Consider the following 16,387-nt stretch of genomic DNA (forward strand, 5'->3'; position numbering starts at 1 on the left):
AAAAAAGGGGCGGGGCCGGCCGACACGAGGCTCATTTGCATTCCTCGTCCCGCCCCCTTTTCGCGAGAGGAGGCTCGGATTTAGAAAGGGCTGAATCGCGGAAGTTTCTGCAGACATGCAAATGACATGGGGGAATATGCAAATAATGCTATTTACATGGACAAGCCCATCTTCTCAGAGCCGAGAACGCTGCGGAATGAGTAGCTGAGTCGGGATGTGCCACGCAAAGATTGATGTCTTTTACATGGACAGCTCCACCTTCTCACAGCTCAAGAACAAGGATGAGATATTGAGAAATGTCGGAGCAGGTAGTTGGGAAATATATGTAAATGAATACGCCAGCAATAATTTACATAAGGCCTTTATGTAACGGAGGAAAGCAGTGTGGAATGTCCTTGAGGGGAGGGATCTCAGACTAGAAGGGATGATAACCCACTCCGCCCTGTCCCCTCACAACAAGTGTTCGAGTCAGAATAAAGTAACCCAGCAAAGCCATGTAGAGATGTTTGCATGACAGCCTTGTCTTTTAAGAACATTTTAGGCGACTGAGCCTGGGAGGATTGTGTTGGAGGTTGACACATCCAGACGGAAGGGAGGTCCACTTAAATGCCCCCATCCCCTGGCTAGGTGGAACAGAGACACAGGCCTTCCCTGTGTGAGTTAAAGCAGACTTGAGGGCGGTTAAGCAGGTGGGAGTGTCCGGAGGGGACTTATCTGTCCCTGGCATAGCATGAGGTGTCCTAGGTTCACCTGGACACAAGATAATATACTGGGCTGGATTCAGTATGCACGTGAGTCCAGGTTGCACAAAGCCCCATACACACAGAAAGGGTTCATGGTCACATACAGGTATCAAGGAGTCAAATTCACATCAAAACACACAAAGACTGCCGCGCATGGCTTAGTGGTTGAGCACAAACTTATGAACCAGGAAGTCACCGTTTGATTCCTAGTCAGGGCACATGTGCTGGTTGTGGACTCCGTCCCCAGTGAGGGGCGTGCAGGAGATGGCCAATCAATGATTCATCATTGATGTTTCTTTCTCTCCCTCTCTGAAATCAATAAAAAATGTATTTACACACACACATACACACACACACACAAAGACCTAAGAGGCACTCATGCAAGTTAGACACTGCCCAGGCTTTCAGGCATCAGGCATGTATAGGTATCACCCACAGGCCTAAATTCTTATACATGTTGTTTGATGTCCCAAAGAGCCTCATGAATACAATCACTAAGGACACAGAATTATCACAAACAACAGTGCCACATACACAAGCAGCACATATTCCGACAGATACCATCAATAATGGCACACAGGGACATCCGTGTTATGTATGTGGGCCTCCAGCGCACATTGTCACAAAATGTGCACACAGTGACAGACTCCCTCATTAACAGGCACCTACCTGAGTCATGGAGTCATAGTGTACCCCCACACCATGTCTGATCCAGAAACGTGGCCCCAAACACCATGATACTCATTCTTCCATTAGATACCTCTTCTGCCTCCCCTCCGTCCCCACCATCCCAAAATGATGAAGGCCAAGACACAGGTATAAACAATGCTTTATGGGAGTGGAGAAGTAAGCCTTCAGGTAATAAATAACTCGTACTCGCAATGGCAGGGCCGGGGGAGCTGGGGCCAATGGCCCTGGTCACAGGCTTTGGGAACTCTTTGAGAATGGTTAGGAGTTCGAGGGGGATAGAGGGTAGCCAAGACAGAGGAAGCAGCAGCAGGTATGGATTCCCCCCTCCCCCGTGGCTCAGTCTTGCCCCTCAGCCAGGCCCAACCAGGCCAGGGAGGGGGAACAGGTGTCAGGACAGCTTCTCTGGGGCCAGGTGAGGGACTTGGCCTCCCAGGGCCTAGGTCTGGACCCCAGTCAGAAGGTAGGGCTGGTCCTGGAGAACAGGTGAGCTGAAAGAAAAGTGTGAGGTGAACTGGAAGGATCCTGGCTCTGTCCAGCTGGTGTGTCTGTCTCTTTTCTGGGTATCTTTGTGCCCTCCTATCACTGTCTGTCTCTCCATACCTTTCTCTCTCTCCAGGAGTTTCTACATTATCTGACTTTCTATTTCTCATCCGCATGTAATTTGTGGCATTCTCTGTGAGAGTTTCTCCTTGTTTCCTCAGAGAGCTGTCTCCTTGAGTCTGTAAAAAGGTAGCTCAGTGTCTAAATTTCATGTCCCCACCTTTGTATCTCTATGTAACTTCTAGTCCTGGGTCATCCTGACTCCAGGTCTTATTCTAGGGCTTTCTAAACTGAGGATACACCTTCAGTCAGTGGTTCTTGCTCTGTTACAGATATCAATGCCTGGGAGCTTCCAGGAATCCTGAAATCACTTCAGAATCATTGGGGGGAGGCCCAGGCATCAGTAGCTTTTAAAGATCTCCAGGTGATTCCAATGTGCAACACTGGATTAATGGGATGGGAAATCAGTTTGGTGGGCCTTGACCAATCTTTGATTGAAAAAGAACAAAATAGAGCCCAGCCAGTGTGGCTCAATGGTTGAGCATCAACCCATAAACCAAGAGGTCCCCATTTCGATTTCCGGTTTCAGGCTCAATCCCCAGGAGGGGGGATGCAGGAGGCAGCCGATCCATGTGTCTTTCTCATTAATGTTTCTATCTCCCTATCCCTCTCCCTTCTCTCTCTCTAAAATCAATAAAAACATTTTTTTAAGAATAAAATGGAATATATAGAAAATATCGGAGTGCATCATATGTAATAACTAGAGGCCCGGGTGTTCGGGTGGGGTCCCTAGGCCTGGACTGCGGGGATAGGGCCAAAACTGGCTCTCCAACATCCCCTGAGGGGTCCTGGATTGCAAGAGGGTGCAGGCCAGGCCAAGGGACCCCACCGGTGCACGATCGGGCCGGGTAGGGATAGAGGGAGGGCTCCAAGGTGTGTCCAGCCTGTCTTGCCCAGACCCCAGCAGCAAGCAAACCTACCGGTCGGAGCATCTTCCCCCTGGTGGTCAGTGCACATCATTGCAATTGGTCGAAAGGTCGGACACTTAGCCTATTAGGCTGTTATGATATAGGATATTGGTCCATGGAGATACAAAGCAGATAAGTGGGTGCCAGAGGCTGGAGAGAACGAGGAGTGACTGTTTAGTGGGTACGGACTTTCCTTTAAAGGTAATGAAATGTTTTGGAACTAGACAGAGGTGGTAGTTGCACAATCTTGTGAAAGTACTGAATGACACACTGTCAGATGGCTAGATTTATCTTATGTGAATATCACAATTTTTTTAAAAAAAGAATATTGGTGCTAAGAAAACATGTGTTTCAGTTTTATGTGTGTGCCTGTATTAGATCAACATATATTTCCTCCAACAGATTTGCAGTCAACAAAGTGAAAAAACATCATCTTACAATATTTGATTCCCTGAGAGCAAACCCTGAAACAGACCCTGGGCTAAGCCCTAGGGGAAGAGTACACTCATTCATTTCTGCATAGCGGAGTCTTTCAAGGGATAAAAGGAAGAAAAAGAATAGGAGCTGGTGTAAGAAAGGAGGCGGGAGGACAGGCGCACCCAACCGAGGCACAGCAGGTGGAAAGGCCTGGATGGAAAAAAGAGCACTACCCAAGGAACTTACCCAGGACTCCTCTCTCTCAAATTCCATATGCACTCATCAGGAAATCATTTTGGTTTTGTCTTCAAAGCCTATCCAGTATAACCCCGTTCCCCCACAGCCACTCTGGAACTGCCAATGGCTGGGGGGGAAATGGGCATGAAGTGCAGGGGGAGCACTGGGAAGACAGTCACACCCCTAGAGAAGTCAGGATGGGACCAAATCCTGTAGGATCTTGCAAACCTGTCAAGTCGTTTGGAACAGACAAGGCTTCCTGAAGGAGAGGGAGGAAGTTAATATGGAAAAGAGGGAAGGAACAGTGTTCCTGGCAGAAGCAGCAAAATGAGCAAAGACCCAGAAATATAGAAAAAACTTTAGTGTGGCTACAGTGGCCTGAGAGGTGGAAAGAGATGCAGAGTCAAACACCAGGCTGAGGAGCCTCAGCTGTGTCTCATGGACCCTGGGAGACATGAATGGTTTTAAGCAAGAGAGACAGGATAGGATGTGCTTTAGAAAGACCCAATGGCTACATTAAGAGGGCACAAGACTGGAGACAGAAACCAGGGAGGATACAGAACCGACATACACCTAAATACCTTCTCTGCCCCCCTTCCTCCCAGGTGATGGTATTTCCACCATCATCTCTCACCCTCACTTTGCAGTAGCCTGCTCACTGGTCTTCCAGGTCACGCCCTCCACACAGTCCCCCACTATATGCAGTAAGAGGGACCCTATGAACACCCGAATCAGATCCCACCCCTCCTCTGCTCAGAACCCTCTTATGGCTCCCACCCCATCCAGTGTATAAGCCAGAGTCCTCCCTGTGGCTCAGAAGACCCTAATTCATCTGCTTCCCTCCACTTCTGACCTCATCTCCTGCTATACCATACCACCCCCTCAACACACACATGCACACACACATACACACACACTCCACTCCAGCCACATTAGCCTCCTTGGTCTTCTCTACTCATGCCAGGCATAGCATTGCCACAGGGCCTTTGCACTAGCTGTTTTCTGCCTAGAATACTCTTTCTGCCCTTGGCTGGAATCAAACCTGGGACCCATCGGTACGCAGGCTGACGCTCTAGCCACTGAGCCAAGCCGGCCAGGGCCTCCCTTACCTTCTTTGAGTCTTTGCCCAAATATCACACCGGCCCCCCCCGTCCGCAGGCTGACGCTCTAGCCACTGAGCCAAGCCGGCCAGGGCCTCCCTTACCTTCTTTGAGTCTTTGCCCAAATATCACCTTCTCGCCTTGGTCGGTTTGCTCAGTAGTTAGAACATCAGCCCAAAGACCGAAAGGTCTCGGGTTTGATTCCCAGTCAAGGGCACATATCTAGGTTTCAAGTTCACTCCCCAGCTAGGTTGGGGCAGGTGAGGGAAGCAACCAATCACTGTCTCTCTCTCACATCAAGGTTCTTCTTTGAGTCTTTGCCCAAATATCACCTTCTCGCCTTGGTCGGTTTGCTCAGTAGTTAGAACATCAGCCCAAAGACCGAAAGGTCTCGGGTTTGATTCCCAGTCAAGGGCACATATCTAGGTTTCAAGTTCACTCCCCAGCTAGGTTGGGGCAGGTGAGGGAAGCAACCAATCACTGTCTCTCTCTCACATCAAGGTTTCTCTCTCTCTCTCTCTCACCCCTCCTCCGTCCCCTCCACTCTCTCTAGAAAAATCAATGGAAAAAATAACCTTGGTTGAGGATTTAAAAAAAAAAGTCACCTTCTCAATAGGGCCTTGCCTTATCTTCCTGTTCAAAATTCCATTCCCCACCCCACATCCCTCCATGCCCTGCGTAGCTCTTATCTCCCTAATGACTATATAATTTACTTATGTATCTTATTTATTGTCTGTCTCCTCCATGAAGGCAGGGATTTTTTAAAATACATTTTTATTGATTTCAGAGATGAAAGAGAATCATCGATCGGCTGTCTCCTGCACACCCCATACTAGGAATCTAGCCCACAACCTGGGCATGTGCCCTGACCGGGAATCGAACCATGACCTCCTGGTTCATAGGTCAATGCCCAACCACTGAGCCATGCTGGTTGGGCTGAAGGCAGGGATTTTGTGTTTCATGAGTGGCTTGAACAGGGCCTGGCACATAGTAGATGCTCAATGAATATTTCATGAAATATGAACGGGAGGGTCAGAGATCCAGGCCAGACTTCCCCTGGCCAGGAAGATGGTTCCTTTAACTCGTGTCTTTGCATTTTTCTTTCGCGGTTTCTCTTGTCACCTTTCCTTTTCTGTGTCTCTGTCGCTGTGCCATACCCCCCCTTGCCAGGAGACCACCCTGCAATCCCTGAGTCCCCAGTATCCCACCTGGCTCCACAGGTCTCAGCAGCCACAGGGCTGTGGGGCCACGGCCTGGGCACTCCGAGGCTGCCGCAGCTGGCGAAGGGAAGCATCACCGTACTGAATGCCTGAGCCCATCCTCTCGGGGTCGAGCTCACCTGGGAGCGAGGGGAGAGGTCAGGATGGGTCCCTTGGAAACCTCTGGCCCCTACCTTCCACTCCCACTCCCCCTCCGGTCAGTCTGTGCCTCACCTGAGTCGATCTTGTTCAGGATGGTGCGGGCACACTTCAGGAAAGCCTCCTCCACGTTCTCCCCTGTGAGAGCACTGGTTTCCAGGAACATTAGTTCTGGGGGCAGATGCTCAGGTCAGACTTCTGTCAATCCCCATCCTCTACTCCAACCCTGACCTGCTGCCTCTCATTCTGTTCCTCAAACGTGCCACCTTTGCCCTCACTCCTGGCCTTCATACACACCATTTCCTCACTCCTGGCCTTCATACACACCACTGTCATGAATGCCCTTCTCCCCAGGTACTCACCTAGCTCTTCCTTCAGAGCTCAGATCACACATGATCTTGGCATGATCTGGTCTCACTACAGGAGGTCCCCCAGAGAGTCCTCCCTGACCTCCCAGGATGGGTCAGGTGCCTCCTCAGGCTCCCATGGGCCTGTGTCTCCCCCAGCCTGGTCCTGATCCCTCTGGGTTATCACTGTGTAGAAATGCACTTGCTTGCCCACCTACCCGACACTGGACTGTGAGCTAGGCCCATGCTGTCATCATCACCGTGTCCTTAGCGCCATCTAGCAAGGCCCAGGTCCACTACAGTTCACCCATCAGTCATATGACAAGGCCTCAAAGTAAATTAAGAGCCAGGATTGAAACCCACATCTTTCTGATGGCAAAACTTCCTCTAAACCTGGAGGTTACAAACTGGAAGAACATGGACAGTCCCTAAGCCAGCAGACATTTGGCCAACATAATATTTTCAAATGGGTTTGTACTTGCATTCCTTTTAACAGGCTGTCAGTCTTGTACACTCCACTGATGCCAGTGCCTACTAACATGGTCAACCCCAACCTATCTCCTTTAATCACAAAACATGCCTGTCCCTTAGGGCCATTGGAGTTTGCAGTTTCTAGCTTACACCAATACCCTGTGCCCTCGCCATGGTGGTTGAAACCTTCTTAGCAGCCAGCATTATCAAGTACCCACTCCATCCAGGGGGTGCTGAAGGCTTTCCATGAACCATGCCCCTTAACCATCATGCGGAATGTGAGACAGAAACATTGTGAGACCCACTTTCTAGACAAGGAAACTGAGGACCAGAGCAGTCACCTGATATACATGCGGCAACACTCACATATGAACGCAGACCTCTCTAAACCTCCACATTCTCCTGCTGGACACGGCCAGAGAGAGCCAGAAGGTCCACGGCCCCAGTGGACTGTTCCATCCCTGTCGCTCACCCTATGGCTCTCACCGTTCTCCTGGGCAAAGCGGGAGGCCTCCAGGAAAGTAACCTCACGCTCCAGGTCCAGGTCCTTCTTGTTGCCGCAGAGGATGACCACGATGTTGGGGCTAGCCAGTGTGCGGGCGTCTGTCAGCCAAGCAGCCAGCGAGTTATAAGTCTCCCGGCTGCGGAGAAGAAAAGAAAAGGGAGGTAGGTGCAGGAGAGGGGCCATCCAGATCCTACCCAATCCATTTCATGCACCTACCTGGTGATGTCGTACACCAGCAGGGCTCCAGCTGCCCCTCGGTAATAACTCCGTGTCACAGACCTGGGGGGCCAAGAGGACCCAGTCACCTCAGAGGCTGGGGTCTGCCCCAAGACTGCCCCCCCCTCTGCAGAGAGAGACTGGTGGTTTGGAGGCTCCCTTCACTGCTGGCCCTTCCCCCAAAACTTGGCATGATCTGGTCTCACTACAATGCCTCTCTGTCTCACAGTTTCTATCTCCCTCAACCTCTATATCACTTAGCATTTTGTTTGCCTCTTAGTCTTTCTCTGTCTTTGACTCTCCTGTGTCCCTGTCTTTCTGTATTCCTTCATTGGTCTGTCTTTCTGTCTCTGTTGTGTGTGTGTGTGTGTGTGTGTGTGTGTGTGTGTGTGTGTGTTTAAATCTCTATTTCTGTCTCTGTCTCATTCATACTCACATTTTCTGTCATCTCCCTTTTGCCTAGTCCTGGCCAGATGCTATGCAACTACATCTGCTTATCCCTCTTCTGCTGTGTCTCGGGGAGGCCCCCTTCCCAGTGTGGCCAACTGTCTGCATCTCCCTGTGCCACCAGTCTGGGTCCTCTAGAACGCATGCAATCATTCTGCATTTATTGAGCACTTACTGCAAACCCAGTTTGTGTCGCACACCTGTCTTTCCTTCCCCCTCTGTCTCTGGCCTGGCGTCTGTGCACCTCACACAGTAAACTAACACACGACGATTAACTTAGCAGCTCTTCTTCTCTTGTTTCTCTCCTGTCTCTTCCTCAGACTCAGGGTTTCTATATGTCTATCACCTTTCTCCAGACATTTCCTGAAGACATACTGTGCACTGAGTAACTATTCGTTACTCTCTCTGCTAGTCCTGTCTCCCTTTCCCTGTCTTTGTTCTCTGTCTCATCTCAGTTATCTTTCTCTTCTTCTCGGTCTCTCTCTTTCTCTCTCCTTCTCTGTTTATCTCTTTCAAGTGTCCCTTTCCCTTTCTGTTTTAGTCACTCTCTTTCCATCTCTGCCCTCTGATGCCCACCCCAGGTATCTTTCTCTTCAGGCTTGGTCTCTCCCTGGCTCTCTCACTCTGTATTATGCTTCTTTCTCAGTCTGTTTCTCTCACTGTCTCTGTCATCCTCTCTCCAGGCTCCTCCTCCATTTGGCTGTCTGTACTTGCTACTCAGGCTCTGTCTCTCTCCTTCTGCCTTGCCTGCCCTCTCAGTATCCCCTTGCCCCTATCATTGTATCTCCAAGTGTCTCTGCACACCTCTCTCTCCCATTTCCTCTCCTCTCTCCTCCCCCACCCCCACCCCCACTCTCTCTCTCCTTGGGAGCCCAGCCCACTTACCGAAACCGCTCCTGGCCAGCTGTGTCCCAAATCTGCAGTTTCACAGTCTTCCCACCCACGTTAACTACCCGAGATCCGAATTCCACTCCGATCGTGTGGTTGGAGTCCTGTTTGACTGGGAGTAGTGGGAGGGCAAAAAGAGGCAGTGCAGGGGCTCAGAGGATTCCCTGTCCTCCAAGGCCCCCTCAACCCGTTCCCATTGCTGGGGAGACTGAGGCTCAAGGAGGAACTAGCAAAGAGCATACACCATAGCAAGAACCAGGCAGCCAGCACTGGAGTGTATCTATGGGCAGTTCTGCCCCTGTCCATCCAACCATTGCCCACTTATTCACACCATGCCCATACCCATCATTCAGTGCTCCCGGGGCCACTCCCAGACACTCACATTTATTCTCAATGAACTGATGAAGAAGACATGATTTGCCAGTTCCTGCACTGCCAATCACCAGGAATTTGAAGAGAAAATCTGAGCAGATGGAGCCAGAATCAGGAAAATCCAGACAAAGAGAAACATACAGGAGAAAATATGGAAACCAAGAGGCCATTACAGTTACAGGGAGAGAAACAAACACAAGCAGAGTAGTGGGTAACAACAATAATAGAAAATTCTTATATAATGCTTACCATGTACCAGACACAGTTCTAAAGTTCCTTACCTACATCAACAACTCCCTTAATCCTCGGGAAAACTCTATGAGGGAGTTGTACTAATAATTATCCCCATTTTCCAGATGAGGAAACTGAGGCCAGAAAGGTTAACTCTCTTGCCCAAGGCCCCCCAGCTAGGCAAAGCAGGTATTCAAACCCAGGCCAACTGGCTCTAGAGTCTTAGCTATTACATTGCTAAGGCCTCTTTTATCAAGGACTACAATCTCCTCATTTGCCGTGGACATGACCACAAAACATTTCCCCAATAGGTTTTTTTCTGCTATGTTGGTAGCATAGCATTCAGCCTACTGGGAACATTTAAAAAAAAAAAAAAAAGGACTACAATATTACCCTTGCCCCTCATGACTTCACCTGCTACCGCTCTGACTCATTAATTCCACTCTAGCCTCTGGCTTTCAGTCTACTCCCTGAAGATGACAAGCTGCTTCCGGCCTCAGGGTCTTTGCACTTGTTGCCTATGCTTTTCTCTATTTGTTGAATGAATGTTGCTCCCTCTGACTCCTAAACCAGTGATCTTTCTACTGCACCCTGTCCTCCCACCTCCTATCCATCCATCCTGATTTTCCAATTCTAAGTCCCTCCTTCCTTTCCCTCTACCCAAGGCCCTGCCCCTATTCTCAAGCTTGAGGCCCACCCCTTGCCACTAGTCCCACCCCATAATTCAAAGACAACTCATCCCCAACCCTATTCCAGACCTCTCAAGCCAGAGCAGTCACAGGGTCCAGAGCATCCCTGCAGGAAACCCTTAGCCCATCAAACTCGATCCCTGCTATTCAGCCCTGCCCCAGCCACGCAGGCTCCGCCCCGACGTTTTAAGGCCCACCCTCTCCCTCAAAGCCGCCTGATCCATCATGCTAGGCCTCCCTCAATTCCCATCCCAGACTATTAAACCCATAACCAGACCGGCAGGCCCCGCCCAAATCGATTAAGCTCAGCCTCAGGCCCACTAAACCCCGCCCAGCACCCACTAGGCCCTGCCCCATAACACCAGACCCCGCCCCCTGACTAAAGCCCCGCCCCACTCCCGCAGGCCGCATCCTTCCTGGGCCCGGACACCCGACCGCAGCTTACGCCCAGAATCCTCACCGTAGGTCTCGGCCATGACTTGGTCGTGGCCGCTCAGGGCCGCAATATGGCGCCGCGGCCGCGCCTGCTCCTCGGCCAGCAGCCGCTCTACTCCGGCTACAGCCCCGGCTTCTTCCTACTCCAGGAGCCCGGCGCCGCCACTTCCGCCTCCACCCGCCTCCGGCACGACCCCTAGGGCCTCAGGATACCCGGCCACACTTCCCAAAGGCAGGGATTGGCGGACTCAGCGGTCAGAGGGCGGGACATAAAGCACGGATTGACGGTGTGAGAGAGGACGAGCGGAAAGAGGCGGGACCAAGACAAGCGATTGGCGGAGCAAGTGGGAAGGGGCGGTGCAGATGCAGCCGAGCGAAGAAACGGATTTGGTCAGGAGTTGGGGGGCCAAGTCGAGACTCCACATTGGGTAGTAGAGGACTTGGGGGCGGGGATATGGATGCAAAGAAGAGAGTAAGGACCGGATAGATTAAAGAGCCTAGCAAGTGCGATTTCTGACCTCAGAGGCAGGAAGGATGAAAATTGGGGGAATACGCGCAGGTTAACCACCTCCTTCCTCCCTTTGTAGATAATCTTCCAAGATGACCTCTGCTCTGCGATTGCTGTCTTCCTCAAGATCCAACTGGCTCATTCCCAGTAGTTTCACATCGTTCCATTTATTGGTTTAGAGGACACTACAATTCCCCATTGGGCTGTTCAGATTGTGTGCGATATCTAAGTTTAGGAGCCCACCTCGGGTACCCAGCTTAGAAAAAGTGCTTTTAGTCAGTGAAACTCTACCTAGCAACCACTGATGTTCCTGTAGTCAGTGGTTGATTGACCAGACTCAGGAACCTGGGGACCCATTTCCATTATACCAATAGATCCCCACCATAAAGACCACAGCGAATCGAAGTTTGCATTTGGCTGATGTATTTGCATAAAGCTGGAAGAAATAAACAGCTGGGACAGCGGTAGGCTGAGCTCACTGGCAGTAGAAATCCCATTTCTGGAAAAGAGAAAAGGAAAACAGTGGGGACAAAACCAGTGGTCACACCACAAAGGATCTAGGGATTTTAGCAAAGGCCTTAGGGGCCAAGTTTGGCCACACAAGTGCAATGCAAAATAGCCCAGAGCCCTGTAATCTTACACCTCTCAACTGCAACAGGACTTAGAAATCATGCCCTATTTTACAGATGAGAAAATTGAGGCAGAAAACTTGGCTAGGCTTCCAGGCAGCCAAAGGTAGAAGCCTTTTTGCCCATTATCAAAACCCAAGGATCCTCCCTCTAGATACCTGCCAGCCCCCAACACACTCACATCTGTCTTCACATCGATTTTGCCAGGTTTCAGGGTCTGGTCCTCCCGTACAATGCTACTGGGGAAAAAGCCCAGGCGAGCAGCCAGGTCTCCATAGTAATCTCCCTGAACCTAGGGAAAAGGGGTTTAAAAGCCTGGGTCTGGGAAAGTGACAAGCTCGCAACTCCTAAAGATCCTTGTACTAGCTCTCCAGGGATCTTCATGTGGTTGGCTCCATCCTTGTCAATCAGATATCAGCTTAAAGTCACCTGTTCTGAAGCCTCCCTGACCACCTGATGTAGTCACCCATTCATTCACATGCATTTTCAAAGAAGCATATTGGCTAATTTTGATGGTTTGTCTTCTTCCAATAGAATAAAAGGGATTATTTGCACCTTGGCCAGTATTCTCAGTGGTTAGAGTGCCTTGTGCCTGGGAGGACTGAGGATTCAATTCCTGGTCAAGGACACATACCTGGATTGCAGGTTTGATCTCCCCAGCCCTGGTCAGGGAGCGTGTGGAAGTCACCTAACCTGTGTGTCTCTCACATCGATGTTTCTCCCTTCTCCCCACATCCTCCCTTACACTCCCTCTAAAAATCAGTGGAAAAAATATCCTCACTCCTTGGATGAGGATTATTTGCTACTAGAGGCCTGGTGCACGAAATTCGTACACTGGATGGGAGGTCCCCTCAGTCCAGCCTGTGCCCTGTCGCAGTCCCAGATCCCTCTTACAGTCTGGGACCCCTCTCTCCTTACCGCCTGCCTGATCGCTGCACCTTAGCACAGCTGCAGAGGCGGGAGCCTCTCCCATTGCTGCGCTCACCAGCACTGAGCCTGGCTTCCTGCTAAGCAGCCCTCCCCCTGTGGGAGCACACTGACCACCAGGGTGCAGCTCCTGCATTGGGCGTCTGCCCCCTGGTGGTCTGTGCATGTCATAGCGACCAGTTTTTCTGCAATTCGGTCAATCTGTATATTAGCCTTTTATTACATAGGATTATATCTTCAGTGCCTAGAACAGAACTTGGCACCATAGGTGCCCTATAATTATTGCTAAACAAGGTAAAAGTAGATCACAATGGTACCCCTAAACTCTATTTCAGTTACCCCTCAAATTTTCCCTTTATGTGGAAAATTAGGGTGCACTCCCACACCAGCCCCATACCCCTTCTTCTATTCTCCCAAGACTCACACTGCCTCCCCAGAAGAGCCGACCACGGCCCTTCAGCTTAGAGAAGACATACACAATTTGGCCCCTGTGTATGGTCAGGAAACGGCAGTCAGGGGCTACGTAGTCCTGAAGAGCCACAGCCATGGAGATGGGGTCTGGGGAAGGAATATAAGGGAATGATAGCACCCTCCACTCAGGCTGGCAATCCAAGCCCCCAACCCCAACCCCAACTCTTACGGCTGCATTCCTCATCAGCACACAGCTTCCAGTCAGCGAGCTTGGGCATGGGGCGGCCCCCAACAGTAGATCCTGGGAAGGCAGACAGCAAGATGATACCGAGGAACACCCTGGACCAAGTCATCATGGACTATGAGCAGGAGAGTGACTAAGCAGGGAACGGGGCCTCATATTTCCTCCTCCCTCCCTCTTTACAGCAGTACAAGGAATCCTGTGTTCTTAGTCTTGTCCCTGCCCTCAACCAGTCCCAAATTTCGCCCACACCACCTAGAGGCTGTTACCCAGCCAGAACCATTTCAAGGACAGGGTGGGGGCTTCTCACACAAGGAAATGCCTAGAGCTCCAAAGCTGCCCAGGCTGCCCCCTCAGCAGTCAGAGGCCCCGACAGGCAGGCTGATATTCAATTCCATCTTCTCCAGTTGGCTTGGGTACCTAGCTTGGAATTTCCTGTGCTGAGGGACAGAACAGGCAGCCCTTTGATTGCCAAGAATAGCGCCAGCTCTCAAATACTGAGTGAATATTATATGTTGGACCTTAGGCTAGATGTACCCTGCCATGATCATTATTTATCCTCACCAGTCACTTCCTGACTCAGTGACCTGGGCTAAGCTATATTCTCCTTTTGGAGCCTCACCTTTCTCATCTGTACAATAGAGATAAAAGCTAATAGTTCTTTATAATGCGTTTACCTTTTTTTTTTTAATATATTTTATTGATTTCTTACAGAGAGGAAGGGAGAGAGATAGAGAGTTAGAAACATCGATCATATTTTTCCATGTATAAGACCCCCCCCCCGCCCCCGCTTTTCAAACCCAAAACTAAGAACGCAGTATTTTAAACTTTTGCTGGTTTTCCTCTTACTAGTAAGGCCTTTCTTTTGGCACCTTAAGTTCTTCTTCCTGTTTTCTCCACTGTCTGATCATACACTCAATGGGAGGAGGTCAAAATTGTCTCTCTACAGCTCTATTTCCATGCTCTTTTGCAGAGCTGATTACATTCAGTTTGAATTTTGCAGGGTAAGACTATTGCTTACCCGTATTTGTCTTTTTATTTTTTGACATCTTTATAGGCTCAGTACGCTCTGGTCCCTGTTGCATCTGTGCACTCTCCACCACCACCTCCAATTATGGCATCAGCTGATGTCGGTAACAATAAGGTTCATGATTGGAGGAAGCCTGTTTGACAAGGTATGGTCAGCTATGAACCCATATGGCTCCCTCCTGGACTGACTTCCATGTATTAAGATGCCCCTTGATTTTCAGTCTAACGATTTTAGAAAAAATAGCGTCTTATACACAGAAAAATATGGTATGTACTTTTATTGACTCCAACAAATACCCCATTTTGTGTGGAAATAGAAACACAGAACCTTAAAGTTGTTCACAAGGTTATAGAGCCAGGAAGTACAGGGGCTAGATTTGGGTCCAGGCCCATACTGAGTTTGGAGTTCAGTTGCCCAGAGTTAGAAAAAAGTGGAGGATTTGAATTCAAGGCTCACCTCTAAATTGTGCCTCAAATAAGAGAGCCACGTGGTGAGATCATTCTCCTGGGCAGCCATCTCTTTCCCCAGGCATTCTCATCTTTGGGACAGCAAGTCCAAATTTTTTTAGGGGGGAAGAGGGTGAACAATCAATCTTGGGTGGAGAATTCATCAGGGGCATGTAAACCATTCCCAATGCCCAGCACCAAGTATCGTGAGAACATTGAACAGCCTTCTTAAATGTCACCACCTCCAGGGGCCTTCCTGAATCACCCAGTAGTCACTGTTCCCCAGCCTCACCCTCTCATCACTCCATGACGTTTTGCTGGTACACAGTACTTGACATTAGCTTGTCTATTTTATTCACCATTGTATATCTTATACCAAGAACAGTATTTAGCACAGAAAAAGTACTCAGCAAGTATCTGCTGAATTTATTGAGTGCTTGCTAAGTGCCTGGCAGTGGGGAGTTAACAGCACAAATACCACAGTATTAATATAGATTCCTCTTTACACAAGAAAAATGACTGAGTGGGTGAAGGGATAGCTAGGAATGTCTGCATGTCCCCCATGCAGATAGCAGAGACTGGGATCTGCTGACCACAGAACCAGTGTGGTGGGCAAGATGTTTCCACTTGCCATCTGCAATAACACTGTGTCTTGTAGTAAAGGGGACCATCTCTTTCTACTTCCAATCTTTCAGATCTTACAGGGAGAAAGTCTGCATTTGGTGTTACAAGTCTCATCACTTTACTGACATTCCTCTTTGATAAGACCAGAGGACAGGTGTGGGCTAGCCTTGGCAGGAAAAATATTCAGCGAATGTAAGCCTATGTCCTACTGCCCTTGTTTTTGTGGTTCATTTTGTGCTTCTGTCAAATCATCTTATTTTCCCATCTATATAGTATGAGAAAGGGTCTGAAGCAATATTTTTTTTGAGTCAATATAAAATTCTCCAGATTAGGTGTGTAACGGACAGTTAAGGGAGATCCTCCATTCCATCTTTCCTTATCCATAGCTTCAGCTGCAAACATGATTGTCTAGCCAGACACTACATTTCCCAGACTCCCCTGCAACTAGGGCACTGAAGAGGAATTTGAGTCTTCTGGCTGGCAACAGCTGGTGAGCAAGGGAGGTCAGTTGTTTGTGCAAGCATCTGGTTGGTAGTTTCCCATGTGTGTTCAAGTCCGTCTGGGCCTCCTCTTGTTAGCAGCAGTGGCATCTTCCTGAATTCTAGACTTAAGCTCCATTAGGGGTTACACACTTGAACTCAAGTGTCTCAAACCCAGACTGCCATTCCTATTATCCTTCCAATGATTTCACGAGCACCTAATTAATTACCTTCTTTCTTCCTCAAGTACCCAGGGTGGGACTGTTGCTGTAACTGAAGGCACTTTGTGAAGATTAGAAACAAAGAAAAACATCTTCCTTGCCCTGACCAGTTTGGTTCAGTGGCTAGAGCAGTGATGGCGAACCTTTTGAGTGTGGTGTGTCAGCATTTTGAAAAACCCTAACTTAACTCTGGTGCTGTGTCACATATAGAAATTTT

The 16,387-nt window shown here is 49.5% G+C and overlaps 3 protein-coding genes across 4 annotated transcripts in view; all 3 read right to left on the minus strand.

Annotated features, from left to right (window-relative positions):
• RAB4B (RAB4B, member RAS oncogene family) overlaps positions 1–11,483 on the minus strand; it is a 12,608-nt gene extending 1,125 nt beyond the window's left edge. The window contains exons 1-8 of one of the 2 annotated variants that reach the window (XM_006759186.1): positions 10,680–11,483; positions 9,310–9,390; positions 8,925–9,039; positions 7,593–7,655; positions 7,358–7,512; positions 6,129–6,224; positions 5,904–6,034; positions 1,555–1,921 (exon numbers count right to left, since the gene is read on the minus strand). In XM_006759186.1, coding sequence (XP_006759249.1) covers positions 5,919–6,034; positions 6,129–6,224; positions 7,358–7,512; positions 7,593–7,655; positions 8,925–9,039; positions 9,310–9,390; positions 10,680–10,695 — 642 coding nt within the window. In that variant the 5' untranslated portion in view covers positions 10,696–11,483 and the 3' untranslated portion in view covers positions 1,555–1,921; positions 5,904–5,918. Of the gene's footprint in view, positions 1–1,554; positions 1,922–5,903; positions 6,035–6,128; positions 6,225–7,357; positions 7,513–7,592; positions 7,656–8,924; positions 9,040–9,309; positions 9,391–10,679 lie in introns of those variants that run through there. The other variant, XM_006759187.1, reaches the window with a different exon arrangement.
• Positions 11,484–11,567: 84 nt separating this feature from the next.
• Positions 11,568–13,674, minus strand: MIA (melanoma inhibitory activity). Its single transcript, XM_006759190.2, has 4 exons — positions 13,359–13,674; positions 13,143–13,276; positions 11,973–12,083; positions 11,568–11,661 (listed from the first exon to the last, which is right to left on the minus strand). The coding sequence occupies exons 1-4, from the start codon at positions 13,483–13,485 to the stop codon at positions 11,638–11,640; spliced, it is 396 nt and encodes a 131-aa protein (XP_006759253.2). The 5' UTR covers positions 13,486–13,674; the 3' UTR covers positions 11,568–11,637.
• Positions 13,359–16,387, minus strand: part of SNRPA (small nuclear ribonucleoprotein polypeptide A) — a 12,938-nt gene continuing 9,909 nt past the window's right edge. Inside the window, exon 7 of the transcript XR_001513103.1 lies at positions 13,359–13,430. The gene's annotated coding sequence lies outside the window, so the exon portion shown is untranslated. The remainder of the gene's footprint in view (positions 13,431–16,387) is intronic.

Source organism: Myotis davidii, unplaced genomic scaffold, assembly GCF_000327345.1.
Source record: "Myotis davidii unplaced genomic scaffold, ASM32734v1 scaffold736, whole genome shotgun sequence".
Taxonomy (NCBI): domain Eukaryota; kingdom Metazoa; phylum Chordata; class Mammalia; order Chiroptera; family Vespertilionidae; genus Myotis; species Myotis davidii.